At 55.6% G+C, this 14,155-nt stretch overlaps 6 protein-coding genes across 6 annotated transcripts; 2 read left to right on the top strand and 4 right to left on the bottom strand.

Annotated features, from left to right (window-relative positions):
- Positions 1-486: 486 nt before the first annotated feature.
- Positions 487-2,232, bottom strand: J7T54_007973 (transcription factor-like protein; the record flags this gene model as incomplete). The annotated part of the gene is made up of 1 exon (XM_051502555.1): positions 487-2,232. The coding sequence occupies one exon, from the start codon at positions 2,230-2,232 to the stop codon at positions 487-489; it is 1,746 nt and encodes a 581-aa protein (XP_051365735.1).
- Positions 2,233-3,438: 1,206 nt separating this feature from the next.
- J7T54_007972 (Conserved oligomeric Golgi complex subunit-like protein) lies at positions 3,439-4,353 on the top strand (the record flags this gene model as incomplete). The annotated part of the gene is made up of 1 exon (XM_051502554.1): positions 3,439-4,353. The coding sequence occupies one exon, from the start codon at positions 3,439-3,441 to the stop codon at positions 4,351-4,353; it is 915 nt and encodes a 304-aa protein (XP_051365734.1).
- A 137-nt stretch (positions 4,354-4,490) lies between these two features.
- J7T54_007971 (50S ribosomal protein L1-like protein) lies at positions 4,491-5,469 on the bottom strand (the record flags this gene model as incomplete). Its single annotated transcript, XM_051502553.1, has 2 exons — positions 4,491-5,154; positions 5,222-5,469. 2 exons carry the CDS (start codon positions 5,467-5,469, stop codon positions 4,491-4,493), a joined length of 912 nt encoding a protein of 303 aa, XP_051365733.1.
- Positions 5,470-5,695: 226 nt separating this feature from the next.
- J7T54_007970 (alpha-xylosidase) lies at positions 5,696-8,104 on the bottom strand (the record flags this gene model as incomplete). Its single annotated transcript, XM_051502552.1, has 1 exon — positions 5,696-8,104. One exon carries the CDS (start codon positions 8,102-8,104, stop codon positions 5,696-5,698), a length of 2,409 nt encoding a protein of 802 aa, XP_051365732.1.
- Positions 8,105-8,422: 318 nt separating this feature from the next.
- Positions 8,423-9,900, bottom strand: J7T54_007969 (uncharacterized protein; the record flags this gene model as incomplete). Its single annotated transcript, XM_051502551.1, has 4 exons — positions 8,423-8,956; positions 9,013-9,140; positions 9,191-9,755; positions 9,811-9,900. 4 exons carry the CDS (start codon positions 9,898-9,900, stop codon positions 8,423-8,425), a joined length of 1,317 nt encoding a protein of 438 aa, XP_051365731.1.
- Positions 9,901-12,526: 2,626 nt separating this feature from the next.
- J7T54_007968 (dihydroorotase-like protein) lies at positions 12,527-13,885 on the top strand (the record flags this gene model as incomplete). Its single annotated transcript, XM_051502550.1, has 6 exons — positions 12,527-12,661; positions 12,723-12,824; positions 12,877-12,955; positions 13,013-13,210; positions 13,334-13,480; positions 13,587-13,885. 6 exons carry the CDS (start codon positions 12,527-12,529, stop codon positions 13,883-13,885), a joined length of 960 nt encoding a protein of 319 aa, XP_051365730.1.
- Positions 13,886-14,155: the final 270 nt, after the last annotated feature.

Genomic DNA, 14,155 nt, shown 5'->3' with positions numbered 1-14,155 from the left:
TGTCTTCGTGGCAACTTGGGTACGCTGGATGTCGTTGGCCACAGTCCATACCTGTCCAGCGTTCACCGCTCGCCTGTTCTGCGTCCAGTCGGTCTTCACCGAACAATCCTGGCATAGTGCCGTTGGCTGTACTTCGTGTTTAAGTGCCCTGCATGATCGAATCTACACATGCCTTGGTTGGTGTTTGCTTTTGTTGATTAGTCGCAGCTGTTTGGATGTAACGAGGCTTCCTAGTGGCCGTCGATTAAAGGCCCATACCCTACAATGTCCAATTGGAACAATCCTTGAGACGAAAACAACGTAATTGAGCAAAAGAATTTTGAAGCTAGAACCATGCATGTATAATATCGTTGCCCTAGTGTAACAATAACTAAATGAATCGATATCACAACGCCTTGCCAGAAAGCGGACGATTTGTCCCAGTTCCAACTGTCTCATGAAACATCAACCGGATGCCAGTCATGGAAGCCACCCTTTTTTTTTTTCTCAGCATGCGCTTCCAAATCGCACATCAAAGTCCTTGAGCACGCTCATGATGCTAGCAGCCTCAACCTCCATTGGCATCATCCTCTTCGGTCCAAGTGATTCGCCAGCTGGCGTCGCCCTCAGCTTCGGTAGCCACGACCCAATATCGTCCGCAGCTTTGTCAAAGTTTCGATGACTCGAGAGGGTTTGATATGCCTCTGCACATGTCAAACCTAGGCTTGGAAGGGAGGGCAAGGTAATCTTCTCGGGTTCAGGAGCCTTTGACTTGCAGCAGCCACCGCTAGCGCCCTTACCGCCGCAGCAGCCACCATCACCGCCACCTTCTTTGCCAAGCTTGGAGGCCATGAGCCGGCAGAAAAGACCAGACTTGGGATCAGACTGGCACTGCGCGCATGTACCAGGACCATTGGGTCCACAGCCACGCGAGCTATTGCGTGTAGGCGCAGCACGAGACGCTGGGGCTCTGCGGGGCAGCTTGACAGCTCCGTCAGAGGTGATCTCCATGGCCATGCCCATGCTCGAATCGGGTTCAGATGGCGGAGGAGTCTGGGTTTGGGATACAATGGGGGGAAGCACGTCGACAGTTGGTGTCATGACCGGGGTCGCCATGGCAGCGTCAGCACAGACGCAGTATGTACCGTCCTTGCAAAAACCACAATCATCTTTGAAGGAAGAGTCTCCGGACGGGGGCTGCTGCAGCTCCTGATGCTCTGGAACAACAGCAGGTCGCTGGCGTTTGCCGTTCGAAATGCTCCCCGACGGCGACACGGGTCGCTTCAGCTCACCCTGGGAGAAGGCATTGCTCACCGTCGCCAAAGCTTCCGTAACGCAGGCACATGAGTCTGGTGAGCAATTGCCGCAAGTTAGAGCTGGGTTCGAGACATCATCGGTCTCGAGACTCGGAACGATATGCGGTAGGCTATCATGGCGACTGGTGTGTTGTTGAGAGGGATAACCACGCCTGGTGAGGTGCGACGAGTGCGTAGTCAAGTACATGTCGGTCTGCTGTGGTCGTCGTCGTAAGCCTTCGACTTCGGTTTCTGCGCGGATGCGCTCTTTACGCTCCCTCTCCAGCATCGTTTCAAGCAGCACGCATCGCGAGCGGTGGGACTGCACTTCCATTTCCAGTTCCCTGATCTTTGCTTTGGCCTCGTCATTCTCCTTTTCATGTTCCTCCTTTTGTTGCTGCATTAATTCCTCGAGCTCGCCGACACGGGCGGCACGACGCTCGCGAAACGCTCGCTGGGCGGCGCGGTTTTGAGCCTTGCGCTTGGTTGGGGGCGTATCTGTTGCTGGCTTGCGACCAGGCTTCGGCCGAGGTGGTATAACCCATTCACGGGACGTCATCGACACCCGAGGGGCCGTGGCATCCACACCGGGATGAGGGCTGATGACCTGCGACATGGTCAACGCATCGATGGGCGGTAGCGTCAGGCTGTGCGGCAATGGTAGAGTTCTTGCTAACGGATGTGCGTGGGAGCGAGCCGCCGGCAGAGACTGGTGATGCCGATGCCACTCGTGTGAGTCTCGTCCTGGATAGTGTTGGTAGTGGTGATGTTGTGGTGGCTGGTATTGATGCGGGGCGCTGTCGCTGAGCTCGGGCGAAGAAGCTGCAGAGGAGGAGAAAGAAGACGACTGAGACGGGGCAGAGGGACGGGCGGTTCGATCGAGATAAATGGCTACGCGGTCGTGGAGGGGAGGTGTCAAGGAGGAAAAGGCCGCTGGGCCAGAACTCGGAGCCACCATTGTGGGGGTTTCAACGCCGTGATTCGATGTTTGTGCGGCCGCGGTCGGAGTGAGTCGTGGATCCTCCGGCTAGCCGGTACTGTGCGGTACCTTGGGAATAGCAAGAGCGAAACGATGCGATCTAGCACATGGACACAGGGCAAAACCGAACGATGAAAAGTCCAAACGAGTTGATGAGTATGTCAGAATGAAGTTCATCTCGGATTGCAAGCCTACACTGGTGTTGAGTGGCACTATTGCTATGCTGTTTTTGAGCAGATTTGAGCTGGATACTGTCCAGTACCAGCGCCCCGCGACCGTTAACGTTCTCATCCCGTTGTACCCCCAGGAGCCCTAGAAGAGCTCGGGAAAGACATTGTGAAAATGGCTCGCTGAAAGAAGTGTCACAGTGCTATTTTAGCTCTGGGGGCAGTGCGTCTTTTTCTGAGCTTGGTGGGAAGTCCGACCTAAGCCGAGATCACCTGTTTCCCCCCTGGCAGTTTGAAGGGGTGATGCGCCATGTGGGTCTGATCAGATTGATAAGATGTGATTGATAAAAATTCTGCATCTCGGCCTCCCAACCCTAACTCCAGCCAAGCGCAAGCGGTGTATCGTCCTCCACACCACAACCTTATCAATCAGCTGTGTCATACTTGCTGTTTCCCAGGTGAGCCATGGATAGTATCAAGTGAAACTTGCGAAACGCATGACAATGATAATGACACTGCTGAGTGACACGCGAGCAAGGCAAATACATGTACCAATCGATACTACGTATCCGTACATCGTGAATGAATACCATGTCTGCTCTAATTACCCATGATCTTATTACGCCCTTTGCTACGAATCTACCCCGCGCAGAAAGCTTCTGAGACAAACTAGAGACGCTCGTTCGCGCTGGTGGCCCATGGCCAGGTACGCCTTGTCCACCGGGCCTAAGACTTCGTGTCCGATATCGCACTCGCACATAATGATCTGATCAAAATGTTGCAGAAGAAAATGATTGGCTAGAGGATCATCTTGAACCGCGGCTTCAATTGTCCATGTTTCATGCTTGTCGAATGCCCTCGTCCTGGGGGACCCTGCCAGAAAACTCATATGCTAGTACCGGGGTAGCACTGTAAAGGAGCGTATGGCAGGGGCCCGCAACTCGCTGCCAATGCAAGGGACCAGCAACCAAAGCTCGAATCCTTTTCATAAGAATCCACGCACGACCTTGTCTTGACGATGGCGAACCTGGCCGCGCCAATACCCTCGCGGAATGCTTCCTTCAAGCTAGCCCCCTCGAACAACACGTCTACCGCTCCTTCCATAGCATCCTCGGACGAGGACGGCGACACTGACATCCCGCTACCGTTTCCCGAAGCACTCCCGCGATCCGACTTTCTGCGACCAGATTTCGAGCCCGCTGCGTATCTTTCCGCGCTACCGCATCGTCATCAGACGCTAGAAGACCTTCGTGGAGACCTGCGTGAGCGAAGCACGTCTATCAGTGCAGAGCTTCTAGAGCTCGTCAACTCCAACTACACCGCGTTCCTGTCACTGGGCACCGAGCTCAAAGGAGGCGATGATAAGGTGGAGGATGTCAAGATGGCGCTGATGGGATTCCGGAGAGCTGTCGAAGATGTGCGGGGCAAGGTCACGGTCAAACGCGAAGAGACAGCCAAGCTGAGCAACGAACTTGGTGACGTGAGGAGCGCAGTGGAGCAGGGGCGGAAGATGCTGGAACTGTCTGATCGGCTGTCGTCGCTGGAAGAAAGGCTGGCGTTGACAAGTCTTCCGGCGGGAGACAGCGCGTCTGGGTGGGCCGACGACGACGACGACACCAGCGAAGACGACGACGACGACGAAGCAGAGGATGGCTTGGTGGGAAGTTCGCCGACGAAGCTGTCCATCTCAGCGCGAGAATGCCAACATATCTCAGCCCTAATGGATAGCATGGATCGAGAGCAACCCTTCATCATGAAACAAGAGGAGCGACTGGAGAGGTGTCGCAACACCCTGCTGCTCGACTTGGGAACTGCATTAAAAGAGGGAAAGGCCGCAGGCACCAAGGGCCATGGGCGGTTGATGCAATATCTGGCAATATACCGAACGATTGACGCCTCAGGCGAAGCCGTCAAGGTGTTACAAAAGAAGTAAAGGGGGGAATTCCCCAGACATAAACAATCAATGATACCCAACAGAGGACAACCCCCTCTTCTAATGCTTGATGCTATTGTGACAGAAATGGTACATTATACAAGCTGAGCGAAGCCTCCCAAGTTAGTAGCTTAGCTTTACATGGGCCCGGACAGCTGCTGCGGCGTGATCTCCTCCGTCAAGTTCCTGAACTTGCCGTTCAAGCTGATGCCCGGCCCGTTGGTCGTGCTCAGAATGACCTCGTGCACCTCCTTGGGGTTCTCCTCGGAGATCTCCGCGCACTGCGCCCTGAGCTTCTTCATGACCGCCTCAATATTGGCCTTGAGCTGCTCGGGCGAGTGTGCCAGTTGGCCAATCGCCATCCGGACAGCACCCTCACGCTCCCTGTAGTCCGAGGATCCGGCGCTGTCGCGAATGGCCTTGGCAACGTCCTTGACGACGGTCTTCATCCGGGCGCTGGGCATCAGCCCCTTGGGCCCCAGGATCTTGCCCAGCTGCGCCTTCTGCAGCTTCTTCTCGCTCAGCTCGTGGCAGATGAGGCGGTCGAACGCAATGTTGCCGTCGCGGATCGCCTGGAAAAGAGTCTCCTCGCCGACGAGCTTGGCGCCGGCCGCGACGGCGGCGTTGGCAATGTCGCTGCCCTCGGGGCAGATGACGGCAATCTGCCAGTCGCTCTGCACCGGGTTCGGGAGGCGGATCGAGGATTTGATGACGGGACCGTTGCGGGCCGTCTTGAGGTGGATGTGCATCTCGTATTTGACCGCGCCAGGAGGCTTGCCTACCTCATAGGCGCGGAGGATCCTGTCATACCCATTAGTACTCCTGTTACCCATGACTTCTTGTCTGCCTCCAGGGTTCGCCCACGTACCTCAATGCCTCGCATAGCGTGAATTGAGGAAAGTCTGCCTTGTCGAGTTTGTGCCTCTTGAAGTCCTTTGACAGCGGTTTCGACTTTTTCACCTGCTTCTTGCGCCCGATTTTGACGACGGACGCGTGACGGGTCTGCACGAGTGACGGTGCCAGAAATCGGGGGATGGTCGAGGATATCGATGGTCGAACCGTCGGCGCCAAAGACAACTTGGCCACGGAGGCCATGCACCGGTCGATCGGAGCCATGGTGGGATGGCAGGCGAGGTTGTGTTGTGGCAGACGTAGCGCTGTCGCTTTGAAGTTCGAGACAGGGCGCAAATTGCAAGCGTGCCTGGGATTCGAGGCGTGCAGGGGGAAATCTCTTATCGATAAGAGCTACGACAACCATCTTCACCTCGCGCGAACGAGGACAAGTGAACGAGGCGCTTTACGTATAGAAAGCACTCATATTGTATTCATATCTCATTCACATCTACAAAGTGCGACTGTCTGCTGTCAGCAACTCGATCATGGGACCAGTCACCTCCTTATCCAGCCCCAGGCTCGTCAGCTCAGCGACCTTGACAGCAGCCGAGTGAGAACCGTTGCAGACATCAAAGATCCTGTCCTTGGCCGCAAAGTCGGTCTGGTACCCCATGACCAGCTCCTCGATTCGCTTGGAGTGATCCACGATGCCCATCTGCGGGTTCGGGCCAATCGTCACCGACACCGTCGCGTCGCCCCCGGCCGAGTTGGGCACCTGGACAATCAGTGACGGCACGCTGGACGTGTCAACGCTGGACTCGGCATCCTCCACCTTGGCACCCCCCCTCTCCACGACGATAGACTCAGGGACCACCCGCATGCCCAGGAAGCGGAAGGTCCAGCTCTTGTCGGAGCTCGTGACGTCGACACGGCCCGCGTCTTGATTGTACTCAACGAGAGTGCGGCGAGACCGCTGTGGCTGCTCCAGCTTCACATCCAAGTTGTCATCGGCCGGGTCTTCATAGAGATGGAAGAAGCCATCTTGGCCGACCACGACGATGACCTCCAGCACGGACGGATTGCGGCAGCCGTTCTCGGGCGACTGCTCCGCATCCAGAGCGAGGACGGATCCCTCAGCAGCTAGCACGGGGATGCTGTCCAGGGGACGATACATCCTGATCTGCCTGTCACCGTCGTATACCAGCCCCTTGAAGATGTCCACATAGCGCCCGGGAGGCACCCAAACGTCAACGCCAGCCTGCTTTGTTGTCTTGTTTCGAGGATGCACGATGGGCGCAACGAGAAGCTCTGAGCCAAAAAAGTACTCATTCGGCTTTTGATAGGCTTCCTCGCGAGATGGATACCCCCAATACAGAGGCTGGACCAGAGGCTCGTCATTGGCCGCCGCGTTCTTGTTCATGCTGTGCAGATACGGCACCAGTCGATGACGGAAGCGCATGACTTCGCACATGACCTTGTCGTGCTCCGCTTGGTAGTTCCATGGCTCCTTGGAAGCCCAGCGATTCTGTGTGCTGTGCAGCCTCATGAGAGGCGAGAACACACCGAGCTGCACCCACCGCGTCTCGAGCTCGTCATCGCGGTAGCCGCCCATGTGACCGCCAATGTCGTGGCTCCACCAGCCGTAGCCAATGTTGGACGCCGTGGCCGTGAACTCGGGCTGGAACTGGAGTGACTCCCACGTGACGATGGAGTCCCCCGAGAAGCCTACCGGGTACCGATGGCTGCCGGGTCCGCCGTAGCGTGAGAATATGATGGGGCGGGTATCCGGGCGGGCGTACTTGTTGTCCAAGAAGTGGAAGTGGTTGAGCAGCCACAAGGGGTCGAGGCCTGGGATGCGCGAGTACGGGCCCTGTTGCCAGTCGATCCACCAAAAGTCGCAGCCCTGCTCTTCGATCCGCCTGTGCAGCACGTTCAGATAGGCGTCCATAAACTTTTCGGACGCGGGGTCGAAGAGGACAGGCGCCTTGTCGGACGTGTCGTGGCCCACGGCTGCCGCGAACTCCTCGTACAAGTCTTCGTGGGAGTGGACACCGGCATGGGGATGGTCGTTGAGGGTGATTCTCAGCCGTCTCCTGTGCAGAGCCTCGCAAAAGCCCTCGGGGTCTGGAAAGAGGTCCCTGTTCCAGGAATAGCCTGTCCATCCAGCGTGAGGCACATGGTCGCCGGCGACCTGGTGCCAGTCCATGTCGAGGACTGCGACGGACAAGGGCACGTTATGCGCGCCAAAGTCGTCCATTAGCGCGATATACTCCTGTGCTGTGTATGCATAGTATCGACTCCACCAGTTGCCCAAGGCCCATCGCGGCAACAGAGGCTGGTGCCCGGAGATGGCATAGAATGACTTCATGGCGCCTCTGTAGTCGTGGTCGTAGACAAAGAGGTAGCCGTCCACTCGGTCGCCTTCTTTGCGAGGGCCGGCGAAGCCGTTCTTCTCAAACAGCATTGACTCGCTGTCGTCAATGGCGCAGTGGCCGTCCCTCGAGAGGATGCCCTTCCCCATGTCGCAGCGTCCATTGACGCCATCGAGCGTCCTCGCGGTGCCGCCCAGATTCTTGTCCGTCTCTTCGCCAAAGCGCCAGTCTGCGCCCCAGAGCGTCGTCTTGCCATTGAAGCTGACGGTCAAGCCGTGAGTGCTGAAGCGCTTCTTGTCATAGCTCAGGTGATATTTACTTGTGATGATCTCCAGCCGGCCATCCTTGTCGACGACTCTGTGCTCTGGCGTGGGTGTGAATCGTCGATTGATGGCAAATGCCGAGGGTCGATCCTCGAAGGCACCATCATGGGCCCATTCGTACCGAAGCACAGACTCGTTGATGAGCGTGAACCGATACGTCTCGCCCTTGACGATAGCTGCGTCTTCAGCGATGGGATCCGTCGGGAAATTATACTTTTCCATTGTATCGACGCTCAGGGTCTTTTATGTGTGGTGTATCGAACTCAGTATCAATCGGTTGGGCTTCCCAATTTATGTGCAGGCCAATATGGTGGCGTCACCTTTAGCAAGACGTCCTCGAGGCACAATTACTTGTACGTACATTCCACGCCCGTTTCCCTGCTACAACAATGGCTGGCCGGCGTTCGTGCAGGTTTCACGGGGCACTAATCAATTAGCTGCTTAAGTCGGTCCGGTACGGTACGACTGAGGGGCTTCGCCGCCCACCCGCGTCCACTCCACAGTCCAGAGAGCATCCAAGTAGCAACACGAACACTCGAGTTACTCCAGCCCGGCCACCTGGAAGTTGTAGAAGCAGTGCTCGCTGCCATCAGTCACTTGCTTCGCGCTCTTGGCGACCTTGACGACCGTGTTCCCCCTGACGACCTCGATCTTCTGCGCGCCCTGGCGGACGCCAGCAGAAGCGGCGTAGTTGAGACCAGGCGACAGCTTGGTCTCCGAGATGATCTGGCCGCCGCTCGAGACCCTGACCTTGAAGTCGGTTACACCCTGATCCACGACAAGAGCCCAGTTGACTGCGTCGACGGCCGACTTCCAGTTGGCGGGCTTGTTTCCGTTGCAGCTGCCCGAGCTGAGGAACGTGCGGTACCACATGGCGCCAATCACCTCGTCGTCGCTCTGCGGGCGCATGCCGTCAGGTCCATGGCCATGCTTGTAGGCGTTTCCAAAGGACGCGATGAGCGGCTGCCAACCAAAGTGTGGCCAGTCCTCATTGTTGGCGTACTTCTTGATATCCTCGTTGACTTGGCTCTCGGACCAGATGTTGCCAATGTAGTGGCTCTCGCCAGCATCGTTCTCGTCATCGTCAGACCAAGCACATGAGATCAGTGGTCCATGAAGATAAAACTCACCCAGGTGATGAACTCGACAAAGTCGGGGCTCAGAGTCAGCAGCTGAGCCATGCGCTGAGGCAGGTTGACCTCGCCAATACGGTAGTTTTTCTGACCGCAGCAATCCTTGAACTGGAGAGGCGACAGGGCTGTCAAGATTGTCAGTACCGGTTCCAACGCCAGACATGTTGATACGTACGGGCCATGTACGTCTTTCCTTGGCTGTGCGCAGCGTTCAGGACCTCGGTATCGAAGCCGCTGGACACGTTCTCCGGCTGGTTGCCACCCCATGGCCAGGCCGTTTCCCAGCCAAAGACGCCATCGACGGTGTTACCCCAGTCGCCTTGGAACCATGATCCGGGGTTGCTGTATCCAGGTGCATTGTCTGCGTTGGGCAGCAGGTACATCTGGTCACCGAGACTCTCCCACTTCCATTTCCTGAACCTCGCTGGGTCGTGTTCGCCGACGCTGAAGGAGCTCACCACCGGGTAATTGTCGTCGCCGGCGCGGAGGTAGGATGGACGCCCGACATAGTCTTGCAGCAGTTTGTTGTAGGCGTCAATGTTGGACTCCTGGTAAAAGTCCACGCTGAAGAAGAGCTTGAAGTCTGTATTGTCGGCATAGTCGAAGAGCTGCTTGATGGCGCCTGTGGCCCAGTCCGCGTCGGGGGCCCCAATATTCAGCGCGAAGGCATCGAATCCTAGAGCAGAGGCGTCGTCAATGTCGCGCGCGGCATGGTCAGTGCCTTCAATAATGCCACCAACCTGCCCTCTGTTAACCGTCACATTCGACCAGCGTATTGCAGCAACGCTCTCTTACCATGTAGTGGGCATAGAAACCGCGGGCATTGGCCGACGAAACATGGAGTGCGCTGGCCAGCAGCGCCGCGACAGAACGGAATGAAAACATCTTTGTTTTGAACAAGACGGTTGGTTGAATGAGTGAATGAAAAATAAAATAACCTGTGGTGCTGCACACCTCCAACACTCAGAGTACCGTGGAAGCTGTGGGCTTATATGCGCTTGGAACATGACTCCCTCGTAGCGAACCGGCGAACGAAACGCTCTGCATTCTGCTGGTCCTGACAAGCACGATCCAATCTCTTGGTACGCGCTATGATCACAGAGCATAGATCAGACCCAGGATGAGGCCATCTGCTTGAAGATGTCATTTCTCATACGCCACATCGTATAGACTCTCAATTCCCCGGGCCGATTCGAATCTTCCTAAACAGGATCGACAGGGGCTTCTCATGAAACACACGATCCTCTGGAGGCCGCTCGGGGCCGATGTGCGCCTTGATACCCGTGCACTAGGCGCTATCAGGAAAACCAGAATCCTAAATTGGTGGAAATTTGAGGCCCTGTTTGACTTGGCGACATTTGGTGGGCGAAACGTCAAACAAATGAATTCGTGGGGCGCTATGTCTGCTAGTACCAGGTTAGTAGATTCGCTTTTAGAAGTTGGAAGAGATTCAGACTTCTAAGCGAGTTCCGGTCCAACTTCCAATGTCGCTGGATTGCCTTAGGATCGCGTTAACTGCAATGGCTTCACCGTGAATTACAAGAGTGCCGCTATCAAACATGAACCATGGTAACATATGTGCTGACAGGTCGCGAATATGGTTCCAGTCGGTCATCAGCAGCTTTGATCAAAGAAAGGTGGACGCGAGTCATACGACAACGCTGTAAAATCAATGAATCAAACGCTAAATCATCACGAGGACGACAACGTGGCGTGGCAAAGTGTAATCCAGCCTGCAGAAGCTCCACGTCTGCGTGAGAGTCCCGTCTTCATGATCACAGTCATCATTCCTTGCGTGTGCCTATGCCATTTTCTTCCATCCTGTCAAGCTGGCGAGGTCTTTGCACCGTCAAGGCAATGAGAAAGGGTAGTTGCGCGCCACTGCAGAGTCTGTAGATACATCTCCGTCAGCCTCGAGACTCGACAAACTCAACATGACACGAACAAACTAAGAAACACAAATGCCAATGCAGTCCGTTCGCTCTTGTGGTCAGTGGCAGGATATCCCGAGGCAGAGTACCAGCACGCGATTGTAGCGAACACCGTGCTGGCTGTCGTTGCAATCGCGTACACTATGGTTTTCCTTGATACGTGGCATAAGTGTCGCCAAACCTCCATAGAACGGCAATGATCGCCAGAAGGAGGTTCTATTCCTGTCAGTCGGAGGACGCGGTGCTGTCCTATCCATTCAGGGTCACCTACAATCACCATTAATTCGACGAGCACCCATCTCTGAGCGAGAGCGACTTCAAGCTGTATCAGGAAGGAACAAGAAAAACCAAACGCAGTAAGAGCCATAGCGCAGGGGAGAATCGGGAGAACCTGAATGATCCAAGTCGTGGGGATAGTGGATCGACGGTAGGCCTGAGCCCAGGGGTCGTAAACTCGATGCACGACTGCCGTGGGTGCTAATAAATCCATGGCCATGGTTGAAAAGCGCGGTAAGTCGGGATTGAGTGGCCGTATAGGGGCGGTGGTAGACTGTTGCGAAATGATTCAGTGGCTGTTTGTCTGAGAAGCTGTTTCGTGAGATGACGGGGTAAGGTAATGAGTCGGTCTTCTTAGTCCTCGATGAGCAAAGGATGACATTCAGATGCCCAGTTCCAGTCATTCAACAACTTGGCCGTTCCTGCCAAAAAGTGCGATTGTCTCTTGAAGTAAAGAGTGATGCCGGACACTCGCTCCATGTCAGGTGGCCTTCGCGCCTTCCCCAGTAATGTGCCTACCTACACAAACAGGTAATGCCAGATTGGTGCATCGTCTTGATGATACACTCCCTCTCCAGTCTCCAGTCGCTTTCAGTGAACGCGGATTTGTTTCCGAATCTGCGCCGCAGCATCTGAAGTACCACTCCGGGCTGAAGCGTGTCCTCCTGTGGTGTCTACTGGGGGGCGACAACAATGGCAGCAGCAGCATCGGACTAGCAATGGTCAAGTAGGCTCCTCTTCTTGAGGCGCCTCATGCCTGGAAGTTGTGCTGTCTATAACCACAGTCTATAGAGCGGACTCTGAGATACCGCCAAGTGTGTTGGGGCGATCTTGTCGGAGCCACAAGAGCAACTGGCCAGGTGCTGACAGACAAAGGGTCTCGAGTCGGGTCAAGAGCGTCCTCCTTATCCGATCTTCCGTATAGCAATCATGTATCTTGTCGCCTGTCGTCTCTTTCTGCTCTTCTACAGTTGACAGAGCCCTGGCGCGCAACACTCGGTCAAGTGCGAGGGAATAGGCTAGGCCTAAGGTTCGTCCGCCCATGACCGTCGCAGGGCTATGGGCTATCATGGTTGTTCTCACTGAATGATACAGCCTTGCCGGCCAGAAAAATCTCAATCAGATTGTCAAAGTTGTCTAGTCCCCCTCATGGGCATGGCTTGGGCAGAAACTTGAAGACCCCTCCCGAGTCCCGAACCCGGCTGGTTCCCCACAAAGATGTCAAAATGCTTCGCCGAACAACCTTCAAAGCCACGCATTTTAACAAAACAACATTATTCTCCAGTATCAGTTTATCCACCAACATGCAGCTGAAAACCACACAGATGATTGTGCTGCCGCCGTCGGCGGACATGCACGTCCACCTGCGTCAGGGTGAGATGATGAAGCTCGTCACCCCGACAATCAGGCGTGGACGTGTTGACACCGTCTTCGTCATGGTCCGTTCTCCGTACTCGAGCTCGTCACTAGGGATTCTCACATTGATCCAATGGAACGCAGCCCAACTTGCAGCCTCCCATCAGAACGGTTAAGCGGGCTCTGGAGTACAAATCCGAGCTCCAGGCCATCGAGCCCAACGTGAACTACCTCATGTCCCTCTATGTGAGCCATCGCAACCGGCACAAACCCATGGAAGAAGTCTGACAATGATGAGTTTCATGCAGACCTTACCCCAGACATCGTTGCCGAAGCAGCCAATGCTGGCATTGCAGGCATCAAGGTCTACCCACAGGGTTCGCCAGATCACCCCTTCTTCATCAGCGGCCGTGCTAGGATCTGACATGCAAAAGGCGTCACGACCAAGTCGGACGCGGGCGTCGTCGCCCTCGACGGGTTCGATGCTGTTTTCGAGGCTATGCAAGAGCATGATCTAGTCCTCAACCTCCACGGCGAGGTTGTAGGCACGCCCGCTGACGGGCTCACGCACGAGGAGGCCTTCCTGCCCACCCTCAAGTCTATCCACAACAAATTTCCTAGACTCCAGAATTGTGCTCGAGCACTGCTCGACCGCCGCTGCTGCTGAAGCTGTCAGGAGCTGTGGCCCTTCTGTTGGAGGTACGGCGTGTGGAATGAAAACACCGGCTCTGTGACTAACATGAAACTCCCCGTAGCAACGATTACGGCCCACCACCTGTACCTCACAGGTGAAATGAGCAACGTCGACCCTCATGCCTTCTGCAAGCCTAACCCCAAGACGCCTCAGGATAGGGACGCCCTCCCCAAGGCAGCACAACGAGTGGCGACAGCAAGTTCTTCTTGTAGGTTCAAGTTGGGCCGTGAACTTTCTAGGCCAAGCAGTCACTGACATCGGCATCAGCGGGACCGATAGCGCGCCTCGTCCTCTCGCCGCCAAGGGTGCCCCAGGCAAGGCGCCGCCTGCCGGGGTCTTCACGCAACTCTACGCCACGCAGCTCGTAGTACGGGCCTTTGAGGATGCTACGGAAAGGGGCATCATCACCGAATCGGACGTGACTCAGGAGAAGCTTGAAGGGTTCTTCAGCAAGATCGGCCGCGCGTTTTATAAGCTCGCCGACAACAGTGGGTCTAAAATAGTCCGGGAAAGAAAGGGAGAGACAATTCCTACGAGCGTTCAGGGTGAGGGTCTGGAAGTGGGCATCTCGAGGTCCGGAGATGAAGTGTTCTCGCTGGGCTGGCATGACTAATTATCTTGGTACGTAATAATGGATGGCGTTTTTTCGGAGAGATCCAACCGCCGTAGCGCCACACGTGCGCCGATGAGTCGATCATAGGGCGGCTTATTATCACACTTGATTTTTTCAACGACGGATGCGACAATTGCGACGCGGGTCCTGGCGAAGCTTATCGTGCCTTATCGACAGTTCCGTCACTGACGACGTGTGATTGGTTCGTTTGTCAGGGCCCATTGTATCCACTCAATTTTGCCATCTGCCTACTCCATGTATAAGTGCTCG

This window comes from Emericellopsis cladophorae, assembly GCF_022114955.1.
Source record: "Emericellopsis cladophorae strain MUM 19.33 chromosome Unknown NODE_3_length_1261782_cov_116_963312, whole genome shotgun sequence".
In the NCBI taxonomy this organism is placed as follows: domain Eukaryota; kingdom Fungi; phylum Ascomycota; class Sordariomycetes; order Hypocreales; family Bionectriaceae; genus Emericellopsis; species Emericellopsis cladophorae.
Note: the sequence above shows the minus strand (reverse complement) of the source record. Positions and strands in the feature narration are given on the sequence as shown.